The sequence below is a fragment of the Phalaenopsis equestris genome, unplaced genomic scaffold, assembly GCF_001263595.1.
Source record: "Phalaenopsis equestris unplaced genomic scaffold, ASM126359v1 Scaffold000095, whole genome shotgun sequence".
Taxonomy (NCBI): Eukaryota; Viridiplantae; Streptophyta; class Magnoliopsida; order Asparagales; family Orchidaceae; genus Phalaenopsis; species Phalaenopsis equestris.
Genome location: NW_018164537.1, coordinates 391,147 through 406,834, shown reverse-complemented (window position 1 = coordinate 406,834; position 15,688 = coordinate 391,147). Strand labels below are relative to the sequence as shown.

Below are 15,688 nucleotides of genomic sequence, written 5' to 3'. Positions count from 1 at the left end.
GCGCCAGCTCAAAGCCCAGGTGTGGGGAATGACCAGTGGAGGAAAGTGTCAGGGAGCGTTGCTCTTGGCGAGAGAGAGCAACAACATGCCTTAGGACTTTTGGGGACTATGGTTAATATGGAAGAAACCAACTTACCAGTTATTAATTAGGTTACCAACTCACAAGTCGATAGAGTGAATGTAGGGAGCACTGAGCACCAGAGTAAGTGAAAGAGAAGTAGAGAGCGTCTAAGCAAGGCTTCTCCTCTTCACAGGAAGAACTCGCAACAAGCTAAGAAGCAATGACATGAAGACGTGTGAGGCCGGACTCTGAAGGTGTAAGGCCGTAGGTGAGATTCTTGACCTAGGGATTTTGAAACTAGGGCACCATAATGAGATGAGAGTTGAGACACACGATATTGGGACTTGTAGGGCTATGATTGAGGGATTAGATCATTATAGTTATGAAATATATCTTTTACCGATTCACGGGGGATTCCACCATCCGCCGAATTGCATATAAATAAATAAATAATTTTGTTCTGATTGCGGGCCAAATGATCCGATTTTCCTCTGGTTTGATATATTGATTTTTAAAATTTGCTCATTGTTTAGCTCGTTTGTTTTGAGCTGATTTCTATCTGAGCTAAAATCCGATTTTTATTTTCAAGGGATTGACAATCATCGAGCTAATTTCTCAGCCCAATTATCATATTGCTATTAGAAATTATTCCATCATCAAATATCCCAAAACATACCAAACAAACAAAAAAGCCAAATTGAACCTTAAATCTTTTAAGTATGTTTCTATTATCTTTATTTTGGATAAGATCAATAGCAAACACATAGAAGTACTCATCCCACTCAAACTCGTCAACTGAATCTATTATTGTTATTGCCTTTTCTAAGAAATCCCTAGAAGGCAGTACTTGTATTATTGGTGAGGGTATTGGACATTAGTTGATGGTGCCTGTTTTCAATTCACCTATTCACCCGTATATCATCAATGACTACGTATTATAAAAAACTTCCATTTTCTTCATCTTGTAAGAGTGTTGGAAAACTACTCAAATTGCAACATTTAAAAGCATAATACATTTTATTTATAAGAAAGACTTTCATGCTTATGAAAAAGTCTTCTATTTACCTCTTTTTGACTTGTCAAGATTGAAGTTAATTAAGAAAAAATTAAGAATTTAAATTATATTTTAATCATACATATTTTTCATTCAGAATTTGTATAACAAAATTCATATAATACTTGTACACATCAATATCCGTCATTATCTGTTTAATACCACCCTGTCTTACTATGATGGCATCAGTTAGTTGGTCAAATTTACTTGAGAATTTGTAGCATTTATCTTATTTTTTTCTTTACTATTCTTTTTTTTAGCAAATGAACATACAGATTTTTGGAAACAGCAAAAAAATACTAAATTGTTTATTAGATATGTTGGCATCTAAATTTGCTAACTTCTAAATTCCGATAATTGATGGCTTGCTGATGAATCATCTCTCTTTTTCAGTTAGCTATTTTCCTTTACAATAATGTAGGATTTCGTTGATCTTTATTATATCATACTTTACAAGTGTGAACCCTCTGTTTAACTGTTTCTTTATAGCTTTTAATTTATACTGCTCAAAAGCTGTATTGCATTTTATTTGCTAGCATAATGTATTTGTGTGTTTCTATTTATACTTTTTAATTGGTTTGAAGCTTCCAAGTGCAGGCTTTGCTTAAGAACTTTAGCAAAGGCCCCCCTAAAGTTAGGACACAGGTATGACTAAATTATTTGTGGAAGTTATTGGTTATATTTTATTAAGTTAAGCTTGCACATATAAGCTACCTTTTCATTTTAGATCAGTATTGGCATTGCTGCTTTGGCTGTGCATGTCTCTGTGGAAAGCTGGGGAGATGGTGGCATTGTGAACTGGATTAGCAATGAAATGAGAACTCATTCTGAATATATCCCAGGCTTGTTAGAGTTGCTCACTGTTTTGCCAGAGGTATGGTCCCTGATGATAATAATTCTTTTTTTTTTTGTTTGGTCTAAAGTGTGCAACTTGTTGGAGCTGCAATGTGGATATGCTGAGATATGGTATAATTAATAAATTGTTGAATGACAAGACAGTATTCTGTAAATTTATAATGGAAATTGCACTTTGATCTTTTGGTAAATGAGCCTAAACTTTGTGACATGAATTCTGACCTTCTTGAAGATTAGTTTAAACTTTATGTATTTGTTTACTATGCCAAATGGCATATTAGAGAACAGCTAAGAGAACATTTCAAGCATTAATTTAAAATTTTGTCATAAAACGGTTATTTAAATACATCATAAAAACTTGTTTTTGGACTTGTTTGTATATCTTATTGTTCGGATATCTTAGATCTCCATTTTTTTTTCTTTTAAACTCTAACCTATGAGAATTTAATTTTTTTTGCTAATAATTGAAAACATTAAAGGACTGTTTGGTTTGCTGAAAAAAAGATTGTAATGTAAAATGAATACAATTTAATTGAATTGTAGTATATTTGAAGTATTTTGAAGTTCTTGATTTGGTGTAAAGTAAATGTGGGAATTTCTATTTTTATGTTTGGTTTGAAGAAATATGAAATCCATGTAAAACATGCTCGGCGATAGCGATGGTGGCACCTGCGGTGGGTAGCGGTTGGTAACTGACTGTAGTGATGACGTGAGGCCGACTACATGTTGCTACTGACGGTGGTAACGCCGGCGGTTGAGCGACTAGCGGCGAGCGATGGTGGCAATGAAAATAAGCTACAATTTGCAGTATATTTAGAAATCATCTAAATCTAATGAATTTGAAATACACCAGTTTTGAACTACAGGGTGAATTTTATGTTCATCAAAATTTTATGCTTCATTTTATTATCATCCAACCAACAACAACAAAAACAAAGGTTACAAGCTTTTATCCCACTAAGTGGGGTCGACTACATGAAACTTTATTTCTAATAAATTAAGTGTCATATTTTCATTTACTGAGTGTCATATTTTCATTTATTTCTAATAAATTAAGATAGTCTTTTATGCAACATGCCCAAGTCTTATTTTCATCCAACCAAACATAATAATTTTCAAATCCCTTGGATTTTGTTTTCATTACACCACAAATACAGAAATCGAACAATCCCTAAGTCTATTAGTTTTATTAATTTGCTTCTTTTTTATGGTTCCATCTTGGTAATTTTTTTAGTTGCACGTGTACTTAGTTTTATACTGTTTTCAACTGTTATATGCATTAAAATTTAGCTATGAAATTATTTTTAATTATTTCAAATGTTTTAATTTTTTCTTTTGTATTAGTACTTTCAATAAAATTATGGAATGGTTTCTAGGTGAAGACAGTAGTTTTAAATTATAATTGATGGAAATATAGAAAATTTGAAATGGTTAAGCAATTGATTTCTAAAGCATGACTTCATTATTATTAAAAAATAAAAGAAAAAATATAAATAATTGAAACGGTATGATTTAGTAGCTATAGTGCCATTTAATAGTAGCTAATGTTTAAATAAGCGGTAGACACTCTCAGGGTGAGATTGCTTTCCAACCTCATATATGATGGTTGCCACGATAGATTTTTACCTGAGTAAAGCAAGGTATAGAAAATGAATGTAGTATTATTCATATGTTTATTTAATATTAAGAGACACTTTTGAAGAATATTAAATGCAATCATCCCATTAGTTTATTTTTTGGTTGGCGGGATAAATAATAGATTTTTAAGTTCTGTTTCATTCTAGTTCAAAGGGTCTTGTTTGATAGATTATTTTAAGAATGTAGGTCAGGAATATTTAAATTTTATCAAGCACCTTTCTCCTGTTATTTGCACTCTACATTGCATCTATTCTACTATTTTTTTTGTAATTTTCATGTTCGTCATTAGGATTTTCTATTCTATAATTAAAGTTATTGCATATGCGTTTTATCAATTCATTTACAAGGGGAAATGCTTGTTTCTTTAATCTTTATTGCTTGTTTCACAACGTTTCGTGCCATGTTATTATTATCATAAAAGACTGACTCATTTTCAACTTTTGGAGTATTGGCCCTCATCTTACAACTCATGGAAAGAGGCTTGCGTAGGCATGACTTATTAAGGTTGCCCACTTGGGAACGTGTTTAAAGTTTCATGTCCTTGTCTCGGTTTGTCAAAATGTTAATGTGCGTGCCCTGCTTGCTTTTAACAACATCGAAATGCATACATGAAGGAATGCTGGATGGTTATGTACAAAAAGAATAATTGAAAGATATGAAGCTAAAATGACATTCATCTATAAATGATGACAAAAGCATATGAAAATAACCATTGCCATAGAGAAAATAACATGCTAATACATTTGAAGTCTGATAAAAACATAAAAGCAATCTCTTTGGTAATTGCAGTGAAGAAATCCTATTGCCGAATCTGGAACCTGCTGAAGACCAGGAATGGTCATATTTTCTGTTGAGTCAACAATGGCAAAGAGTTTAACCACATTGTAACGCTTATCAGCCATTAATAAGAAGAAAATTAAGATTCTGGCTACTTAATGTATTTATTCAAAGCTACTTAGTATCAAAGAGGCAGGTTGTTGGCACTCACAAAAGAGTCTCAAATGCACCACCGTGGAGGGGATGCTTCGTGTTTGTTGAAGTAAAATTAGTTGTGATGTTGAGAAGTCCATGACGGACAAAAACGTTGTTGTCATGTACTGAGTATGCTAGTAGGAGCAATTTGGATTTTTAAATGAAAAAGATTTTTTTCTTAGGTCAAAGAGAAGTAAGTTTTGACAGTTGTCTTAATAAGATATAACATGTGGCTTATAGGTAAGCCATAGTATACTTCATTTTGCTGTAATTGTAGTTCAAATACATTAACTCTAGTATTTATGCATGGAATGTAATTCTGGTAGCAAGCAATATCCTTAATAATCCTTCATTCTGCTTCTATGTATTAAGCACTCAAATGTTATAGAATACGTCTAGTTACTCAGTTTTTGATTCAGTTGAATTTATATCAACCAGCTTTTCCTTCATTATTTCGGTTGAAATCCTATTGTCTCGATCATGGGCATGGAGGGATGCATTTTCTGTTCTTACTTTTTGTATTCTTGTTGTAATAGAACTCAGTTGTCATTTTTTTCTTCCTTGAGTTAAATTCAACCTGCTGAAAATTTGTGTTTGTAGCGGGCCTCGAGTTTTCGTAATGAACTACCAACATAAAATTTTTCTTCTAGAACTTCAGTTCAACGGCCTCTTTTTTTAGCTGTGTATTATCAGATCTTTTTAATTTTTTTTTTATTGTCTTTTGTCCCATTTTCAAAGATTTTATTCTCTCCTTCTTTTTGTGCAACATCTTCAAAATAAGCATGCCCCATGACAAATATGCACAATATCAAGGTTGATAAATATTTGTAACACTATAAATATTTTGGTGGCTTTTTTGAGTTACCTTGTTCATCAAATTTTTTCTGGAGGTTTTGATTCTATGCAACTTTCGTATTAATTAAAATAAAGTTTTCAATTTTGCATTGAAAATATTTTTTGATGACCCGAGGGTAAGTTAATGTGAGTACCGATCCATGCGTTATGTTATTCTAGCTTTAATTATGGCCAAAAAAGACGGATCGTGACATATGTGCACTAACAACAAGGCAGTGAATAACACGACGATTAAGTATCGAGATTGGATGATGTATTAGATTAATTGTATGGAGGTAATATCTTTTTCAAGATAGATTTGTACAATGGATACCACCAAATTAGAACGAGGCTAGTGGATGAGTAAAAGACCTCCTTCATGATGTAAGATCGATTATATGAGTGAATAGTCATGCATTTTGACTTGCCCAATATAATGAGCACTCTATAAAGCTGATGAACAAAGTTTTTGGAGACTATTAAAAAGTTTTTGGTTGTGTAATTTGACATAGTAATTCAGTGGATAAGCATTTGAAGCACTTGCAAGAGTTTGGAGTTTTTTGAAAAGGTTGTATGACCACCTGAAGAAGTATCATTTTATGATGCTGTAAACATGTTTCATAGAATATATTATTTCAACAATCGTCATCAAGATGTGCCTTACTAGGATCAAAGCTATTGTTAGTTGGCCCAATCCATAGTTCACATAGGTTCTTAGGGTATGTTTAGGGCAGATGCAGCTTAGCTGCCCCAGGAAGCTGCTGCGAGGAAGCTGACTGGTTGTTTGTTTTCTGCGGTTTGAAAACAGCTGTGTGGAAGCTGTGCCTGGACAAATGATCATTCTGCCCCCGTGTAGTAAGGTTGTTTGTAACAGAACTGTTGTAGCCTTATATTTGATACTTCAAAAGAAAAAATTCACTTCAGAACGGTACAAAAATCCAGATAAACCCCTCACGTAACAGTGATTATCAAATATGCTACAAAAAAGAAAAAAAACTATTAAAAGTACAATTAGTAATATGACAGTATTGATTTTATAATGTAGACGACGCACGTCACGAGTTACGCCATCCTCCAGAGATGCTATCTAGTCTTGATCACTGTCGACAATGAAATCTACTAGACTGTTTGCCCACTGAAAGAATTTACACTTCCCCGAACCGTCTGCCCAGCGCGACACCTGTAGAACTTTTTCTCGTAGCTATGTGTCTGACGTGACGTAAGCAGAGAAGTCTGAAGTCTGCAGCAAGAGAGCAATCGTCTGGAAGACCCTGAAATCTTGGAGCTCATCTTTTCTGAATGCTACGAAGAAGAGTTGTTCGTCGTAGCATTCAGACTTCTCTGAATCTATCACTACAAGAAGACAACAGACGAAGAAGAGCAATCGTCGTTGTTTGGTTAGTCATACCAACCAAACAACGAATCTATCACTACAAGAAGACAACAGACCTCATAAAAAAAGAGTTGTTCGTTGCCTTTAACCCACAAAACCAAGCTCGAATGTGTCACATATGCGTATCACAAAAAAATATCATTCAGAAGATCCTTACAAACCATATCACTGAAAATAATATAGGAATTTTATTTTTTTCATTCGGATCTCACATGTAACGCCAACCAACAACGGCTAACATGGCATCCAAAAGAACCATAAGGTCAGAAGTCTCATCATGGACCTCTCAAACCATCCAAAAGAAAAAAATGAAATACAAATGGAAAAAAAACCTACGAATAGCGTAAAAAACCCAAACAATCAATCCCAAATATATTGGGAATGAAAATAAAAGGAAACTGTACAAAATAATCAAGTATAAATTGAAAAATGAAGTAAGAAATTATAGTTTTGTGTTGACGAGACGTCTCAAAAAACTCGGTAAATCGCCCAACCAATTTGTCACTACGTATCTGTCACTATAAGAAGACAACAAAACTTGTAGAAAAATGGTTCTTGATTGCCTTTAACTCATGTAGTACAAAGCTCGTGCCAGTCACACATGTATATCACTTAAAAAGACCTTCCAGAAGAATCTCCAAAACCGTATTGCAACGAAAAGAAGAGAGGAATTTGGTTGCTTTTATTAGGATTTCACATGTGATAAGAAGAGAGGAACTTGGTTGCTTTTATTAGGATTTCACATGTGACATCAACCAACAACGACCAACAGACCATCTGAAGAACCTATATGGCCAAACATCTCATCATCAACCCCTCAAACCCACCAAAACAAAAACAAATGAAATGCAAAAAGCTCAAACAATCAGTATCAAATATATAAGAAAATCAATGCAGGCTTACATGAATTCAGCATTTGTTATGCTAATGTCCGGTGAGTGTGCACATGCATCTTATCTGTTTTTCAAATTTTGGATTTTTAATCTTCCAGCGCTTGCCATATGATGTATTTCCATTTTTTTTAACATTTTGTGCTTATTTATTGCAGCAAACAAGAAGTGAATGGAAAATAATGATTCATAAAACTTGCCCAAATCAGTTTGGGTGATAATAATGGTGTTGATGCTGTTTTTATTATCGAGAATACAAAGTTTTTCAATTTAGATGTTATTTTGGCAATGGTGGTTATTTATTTATTTATTTATTTATTTGCAAATTATAACATGCAAAGAATGAAGTGACAATCAATGCTTGATGTAAAAAATCTCTCTTTAGCATTTTTATTAAATTCAGTTATTTCTTATGGAGATAAATTTTGTATCGTTCTTATTATATTTTATGTTATCCTTTCTTTTCTCATGAACAGGAAGCATACAATTATCGAATAGCAGCACGACCTGAAAGACGCCGCCATTTCGAGAAAGAACTTGCTTCATCAGTTAAAACTGCATTCAGTCTTTTGACGGCTTGTTTAAATTTTTGTGAACTGAAATACCCGGTAGGTAACATTTTCATTCTTCTTCTACAGCCTGAATTATTTATTTTGTTTTTTGGGTATATTTTATTCTTTGCTATTCTAGGAAAGTTTTAAATCTTTTTATCTGTAGCTGATATTCTCTGCTTGCCCTCTCCATTTTTTGTTAAAAAAATTTTCAGCCAATTTCTCATCTAATTTCTAACTTAGTTGATCAAAGACGAGGCTTCTTATGCGTTTTGTTCTGAATTGTGGGCTTCTATGCCTCATGTTATTTTTTATTCTGCTGATGGGCTCATGAATTGGTGTAATTGGTGCTGCTTGATACGTGGTGTGGGATGGAAAATGGTCTAGCTTATTTTCAAAGAAATATCTGTATTCTATGTCTCTTTTCAGATTATTGTCAATGCCTTCTATTTAAGACTTTTAGCTTGTTAGATGCTAGGAGGAGCATGTGAGAATCACTTATGATTTACTCTTTTTTTCCACTTTAAACTTGTAGTGTATATCTAAATTGGAAATGAAGGTGTTCTTTATCATGTTAAATATTTTCTTACAAACTGTACCTTTACAGGCTTTAGATGATTCTAATAAGTTTAATTTTTAATCCTTCTTATAGTCCACTTTTTCTATATTTTACTGCTGCATATCTTTGCTAAATAGCCCGACCATAAAATGTACCCTGTTAGTCATGACGGATTTTATCTTTTTGATAGGCATCTTTTTTGAGTAGTGGGAGTAGTCCGGCCCTTTTTTATTGCTTTTTTGGTTTACTAATGAATACTTTTTTTTTTAATATCATTTTTTCTTTATTTGTATTGGGTGAAGTCTTCTTGTTGTTGTATTGGGTGAAGTTTGATCATATTTTGCTGCTTGTTTGTTTGTTTTTTTTTTTTTAATTACTGCTTGGTACTGTGACACACAATGCTTACATTCTACCAGTAATCTTTAAATATATATGTATTCTTGTTAAAATAATCTTATTTCCTCCCTGGATGATAACTTTCCAAGGCCCTACAAGAATTGTTCCTATGAACTTACATAATGCAAGAAAAGCATGTGGAGAATATCTAGCACTTTTTTGATAACGGGAAAGAATTGTTCCTATGAACAATTTTTATCTGATTGTAAGAAATCATTTTGCTTCTATATTTCATAGCAACATTTACTATCTCCAAACAGTTGAAACACAAAGGAACTAAGTTCCTTCCTTCCTGATCTCTAGATTGAGAGATGAATCTATGATAGAGTTTACCTGCATTTTGATCTACCTGAGAAAGGAGCAATCTCCAGAAACTGAATGGAGAAAAGGTTCAGGAGTGGAGTGCATACTTTTCTTCATTCTCTCAAGTTATGATAGAGCATCACTGTTTTTGGAATAATGCAATGACTTTCCTTCTACATTCTATTGTTTTCATTGTTTTTCAAAATGTAACTGGACTCATCTCATTTGACTATGTAAAAATAACACTTTTAAAAATTTATATTGAAGTCTTTCTTCACCGGGCATTTGCCTCAGTCAAACAAGTCCTAAAAGCATATGCGTTTGTGCGCTTTACTTCTATGTGTAGGCTTTATATGACAGCAGTAGAAGGCCACATGTATATGGTTTTTAATTTTAAGAAAGGTTGTTAGGCTGTTGTTGCCTTTGTTATATTTATTTTTGGTATTGCTACATTTTGTTTTTCTTTATTAAAAAATGTTTCAGGTATTAGTATTATTTTGGTAGTTCGTTTGATATTTTAATGATTTACACATCAAATGATTTATATTGCTATTATTATGCAGATGATAATTTTCTCTTTTTGTTTCTTATATTTAGCTTTGCTTTCCCTATGTTCTTATTGTTTCATTTTTTCAAATGTTTTCATCTTTTATTTTTATATATATGCTGATCTTTAAAAAAAATTTAAATTAAAGTTCCAAAAACTTGAAATTTATGTCCAGAAACTATTGCTAACTCGTAAAATTTTCAACTTGATTTCATGTTTTTTAAAATATTACTTTCGAACATATACTTAATTCTTTTGACAATGAGGCTCTTCTTTCTATTTTCAACAATGAGGCTCACATACTTTCCTTGGCTTCTTGATTCTTCCCCAACACAATAATTTACTTTCTTCTACAAATTAAATCAAGAGTCCACCATGATCTTCAGTAATGCAGCTTGCTCATCTTCAATTTGTCATTCCATTTAATCCCCAAATACTCCAGTGATTATTCCAATGTGGCCAATTCAGTTAAAGTATCATATATGTTTAGTTTTGTCTCTCTTCTACACAAAATTGATTCAAAATGGTCCATCACATAAAAAAACTGTGGTAAAAAATTGATCTCATTTTTTTATAATAAAAAATTGACCTCATTTTTGTATAACGACTACACAAAATCATATTCAAACTTTTCAAATGAAGAAAAAACACCCATTAAGTCGTTGGTCTTCTTTACATGTGTTGAACAAGTTTTAACAAGTAGTTATGTAGATGGATCTGAATGAGCATGCATTTTCGACTTTTGCATGGAGTAGAGATGAGCTTACTGTGGTTAACGGGTTAATGTTTAATCTAATGAATACATATTGGATCTGACAAGTGCTCGTTAGACCTGGCATGTTTATGGTGAACCTAACGAGTTTGTGTCAAAATTTGGTGAGTACGTACTGGACCTGGAATCTTGATCCGGGTTGGATTGAGTTGAGAGAATGAAATATTTGGTGTACATTTGCACCCGAGCTATAATTTATCTTTCTTTAAAAGAAAAAGAAATCTAACATGCTCTGAGAATGAAGGGTTAGCCCAAAGGACTGTAATTTAGAATGAAATTTGATTTCCAAACCTAATAATTTTATAGAACTTGCAGTTTGTGCTGTAACATATGCCACAATATAATTGATGTACGTACTGATTAGGCTTCTTTTTAGTAATATCTGTTTTATATGGTTTCTAAAAGCCCCTCATGCCTCAAAACTGTGGGAAATGCACCAAGTCCATACCTGGGGGGATGGAATTTTGAAGGAGCATCCTGTTGGTTACTATTTTCATATATATGAATATGTTAACTCATGTTTGCTTCACATGACATTAATTCATGAAAATGTAAAGTGCAATACTAAGCTTTCCTTTACAAATTCCTTATACATCAAAAGTGTGCCATTTTACGTTTTTGAAATGCAAAGTATTTAAAAAGATTTACCTAATGAGGCATAATTATATCTATTTTTTTTGCTGTTTTTAGTTTGATATCCTATTTTGCTGTCATGGCCCAAGAGGCATGATTTTGTACATCTTTTGTATCTCTTTGGTTTTTAATTAATTCAATTTGCACACCATCAAGGATTACGAGTTCATGCAAGGAATTGAAATTATTCTAATTTCTTAGTTTGAATTGTTAATCACACGGTCTCTGCATGCAGGTACTGGAGGCTTTTGCATCATGGCTTCGATTATGTAGTGGGTATGTTCTTTGTGCATCTAAAAATATGTTGTGTCTCCACTGAAAAGTCCAATGTATCTTAATTTCTGTTTACTTCTTTTTCTTAACCATTGGAAGCTTAAGTTACCTAACTAGCGCATGCATTGGGTGCTTATTGAAGGATTAAGCTGGCCTGCTGCTGTTGAGATATAATTTTAGGATAATTATGGTGACTGCTGTCTTTGCACAAATCATCATCAATCCTATCTCAAGCATTTAGTTTGATGGCTTTATGAATTCTTTGATGCATACAAATTTTAACTGCATTTGACAGCATTATAAGTTAGCCAAGTCTTCTTGGTTGGATTTAATCGTAGTTATTTTTTCTTACCAGTTACTTTCATAGACAGTTCAAAATCAATCCTCTTCCCTGAGCTGACTTTTATTCGTTCCTTATTATGCCTAATAGACTATTTCAATCTATTATCGTATAACCTTATCTTTGGTATGCATCCGACCTTTCTTGCTGATCATACTTTCCTGTCTTATTAGTTATCAACTTATCCACACAGCATAGCTGCTACTTTCTAGTTTGATTCTTACCAATATTTCTTTTTGATATCCAAATGTAAGTTTATCTGATATTCTTCATTCACTTTTGTATGCGCCTTGTGTAGCTCCAGTAAAATGGTGTATCATGTATCAATACCTTTTTTTTTCTTGTCTTGTTAGTTTCTTATTGGTTTCTTTTACATTCGAACAACTTCTAGGCTACAATTTGGGATTTAATCCTTAACAAACAACTGGAGAGGATGCCTTTTTTTTTCTTTTAACTTCAGTAGTGAGAACATCTAGATCTCTTTAGGAAAGTTGTGGTTGTATTGTTTACCCTTCTGTACTATGCTTGTGACTTTTTTGTATTATACAGCTACATTGTTTGCTAGTTTTTAGCCTTCAATTTTATTTTCATTATAAATAAAAGCATGCATGGTAGCACTTTATTTCTTTTTCTTAATATGTACCATTGAAAATAGCCTGTTAAGATTTGTGTGGCATAGATAAAAATTTTTTCTTTATTCTTTATGATTTACTGTCTGCTGTCTTAAGATCAAAGTGATCACTTTTAGATGATTTTCTTAAAACTTTTCATCTATCTTAAAGCTACCATTTTTTATTTTTTTGGATCAACGTACCGAAAAATTAAATTTTACATTTAATTTATTCTTCCATAGAACCCAATTTAGCCCCTTTTTTGACAATTTTGTCAATTAGCATCTATATATATTTTATATTCCATACATTTCTGTTATATTGGCTTCACTTACTTCCATAAATGTTCTTGATTGACCTTCTGGGGTTGGGCAGTCACCAACTTCCATAAATGTTCTTAGGACTTCACAAAGCTTTGGTTTTGGGAATGGGCGGGGATATTGGGCAATTGTAATACCATGCTTTGTATTTGATGAGAGGAAGTCTTGTTTTGGAAGGGCAAAAATTTTGGATATTACTGGATGCTTACAGATGGCATCTTATCAGACTGTCTTGCTCAACCTTTTGTTTTCTTTCATGCAAATTTAGTTTCCAAGGTTTAAAGGCTTTTAGAAATGAATTATTTCCATGAATCCACCCAACCACATTGTCTAATAAAATCCAATTCTCTTTTAAGACATTCCTCAAAAAATTATAATGTGCTCATTCTTATAGAGGAGTGGATAACTATTGAATCTCCATTTCCTTTCTGTAAGTTATTAACTTGACTTTAACCTGTCATTTTTTTTCAATCTTGTCCTCTTCTATTGAACCAAACCTGCAATCTACTAGTTTTTGTGTTTCATTGCGGATTTTGCTATAACCTAAATATTTTTCTAGTGTTTTTTTTTTTTTTGGTGGTAAATTAAATGTTGGCCTCAAGATTTACCATGAGTCTTACATTTTTCCAAAGATTTGAATGGCTCATTTTTGCCAATACTTATTTTTATGTATGTTCGAGATGGGTTTATTCTGTCATACGAGTCTTCTACATATAAAAAACTATAATGAACTTTTCTCTTTTTATTCTTCTTGTTCACCGTCCTGCTACTCTCAGCATCTTTTTTCCCATTCCCTGTCTTCTGGCTGACAACCAATGCACATTTTGCATCGATGGTGTTGGTTTGGGAAGGCTGATATTACTGTTCTTTCCCTGGCATCATCAAGTCCCCTGCCTAGCAGTCTTATTTCTAGCATCCTGTGTTTGACCTTTTCTTATGGATTGCAATCCATGATGATTGTGCATTACCGTTCATGAGGATAGCTGGGGAGATGGGGCAATGTTTGAGGCTGTGCAGAGTACCTAAGGATGATAGCGGGGAAGCAACTTCATGAAGCTCAGAGAATTGCTGAAATACATGATACAAAATGTGGGAGTGTTTTCTAAACCTTTGCCCTTAAATTTTGGGTAAACCGGAGAGTTACTTGTAATTTACTCTTTTTTGATTGTGCATTACCGTTCATGAGGATAGCTGGGGAGATGGGGCAATGTTTGAGGATGTGCAGAGTACCTAAGGATGATAGCGGGGAAGCAACTTTATGAAGCTCAGGAATTGCTGAAATACATGATACAAGATGTGGGAGTGTTTTCTAAACCTTTGCCCTTAAATTTCGGGTAAACCGGAGGGTTACTTGTAATTTACTTTTTTTTTTATTGAGTTTTTTCCCTATTCAAACATTAATTAATCTTCGTTACAGTATGATGAGGTATGTTTGACATGGTGAAATGACAAAGAGCCTTTGTCATCTATTCTGTACCCATACTTTTTGTAGATAATGATTTGGTTTATCTTTTGGTTTTATTGGTTTCAATGTTTGAAATGTCTTTTATTGAAAAAACACTAATCGTCCCTCTTCTATTTTCTTTGCGTGAGCAATTATCAAATTACCAACATTAAGCTACTAAAGTGATTATTGGCATTATCAATCTTTTTATTAGAGATTAACTAAACAAATGGGCTTGTTCTTAGACACAAGCACCATTTAATGTTTGAGCTTGCTCATTGAGTGCTGTATTGCTGTGCATGTTAACCAAATCATAAAAACTAAATGCAGTAACCTTACCTATAATTGAGTTGCTCGCAAGCACTTTATTTTGCTCAGATTCTAACCACTAGATATAACTTTTGATTGCTTCTTAGAAGTTAAACAAGTTTCTCTTTCAGGGTTTCTGCTTCGACACTTGCTTTACATCCTTTAGTACAAGCTGCTCTATCATGTTTAAACTCTGAGCAACATCTTGAAGCTGCTGTGAATGGTACTTCAACTCAACCTTCAAGAAACTTGTACAATATGCTTATAAGTTTTATCTGATGGCATGTATTGTTGAATTGATTGATTTTGCGTATACTTCTCAACTTGTTTTTCTTGCAAATATGTCATTGGTTGACAGTTTCACGAGCACTGATATTTTTCTTATTTTTTGTGAGTTTATCGGTGGTCGGTATGCATGCATAAGATACATGCTCAGTTATCCCAAAAAATCCTTTTTTTTTTTTGGTAGGATTGCAAATATTTTGATTGGTTACTTCAATTAGATATTTGTTGATGCTAATACAATAAAATATGATATGATTCTATCCGTGCAATATGAAGACTTTTTTTTTTTTAAGCCTAATCATTATATAAAACCTCAAGCAAAATTTTTTGTCATTCGTGTCTTTATCGATGTTACTATTGTCTGCCTATATTATGTTATGTTGATTAGGTGGACAGTTCCAGACTTTAAGTTGTAGATTTTATTCTCTAGCAACTTAAGTGTATAAAAAGTTTATATTCTGTGCTAACTAAACATAATGGATATTAGAGGACACCTCTTTGGGAATAGTTTTTCATGCTTTTAACTGTTATAGTAGATGTTTGTTTTTATTTTCTAATTTGGAAAGGACTTGTACCTTTCTTATTTAGTGAAGAAAGATGTGAAGGACACAGGTAGCAGTTAACCAGAAATTTTGAGTTCATTGTCCT

General features: G+C 32.9%; 1 protein-coding gene across 3 annotated transcripts in view; it reads left to right on the top strand.

Annotated features, from left to right (window-relative positions):
* LOC110020375 (transportin MOS14) overlaps positions 1–15,688 on the top strand; it is a 63,551-nt gene that overhangs the window by 9,287 nt on the left and 38,576 nt on the right. For 2 of the 3 annotated variants that reach the window (XM_020718456.1, XM_020718457.1), the window contains exons 4-8: positions 1,713–1,760; positions 1,843–1,989; positions 8,174–8,305; positions 11,694–11,734; positions 14,887–14,978. In XM_020718456.1, coding sequence (XP_020574115.1) covers positions 1,713–1,760; positions 1,843–1,989; positions 8,174–8,305; positions 11,694–11,734; positions 14,887–14,978 — 460 coding nt within the window. The remainder of the gene's footprint in view (positions 1–1,712; positions 1,761–1,842; positions 1,990–8,173; positions 8,306–11,693; positions 11,735–14,886; positions 14,979–15,688) is intronic. The other variant, XM_020718458.1, reaches the window with a different exon arrangement.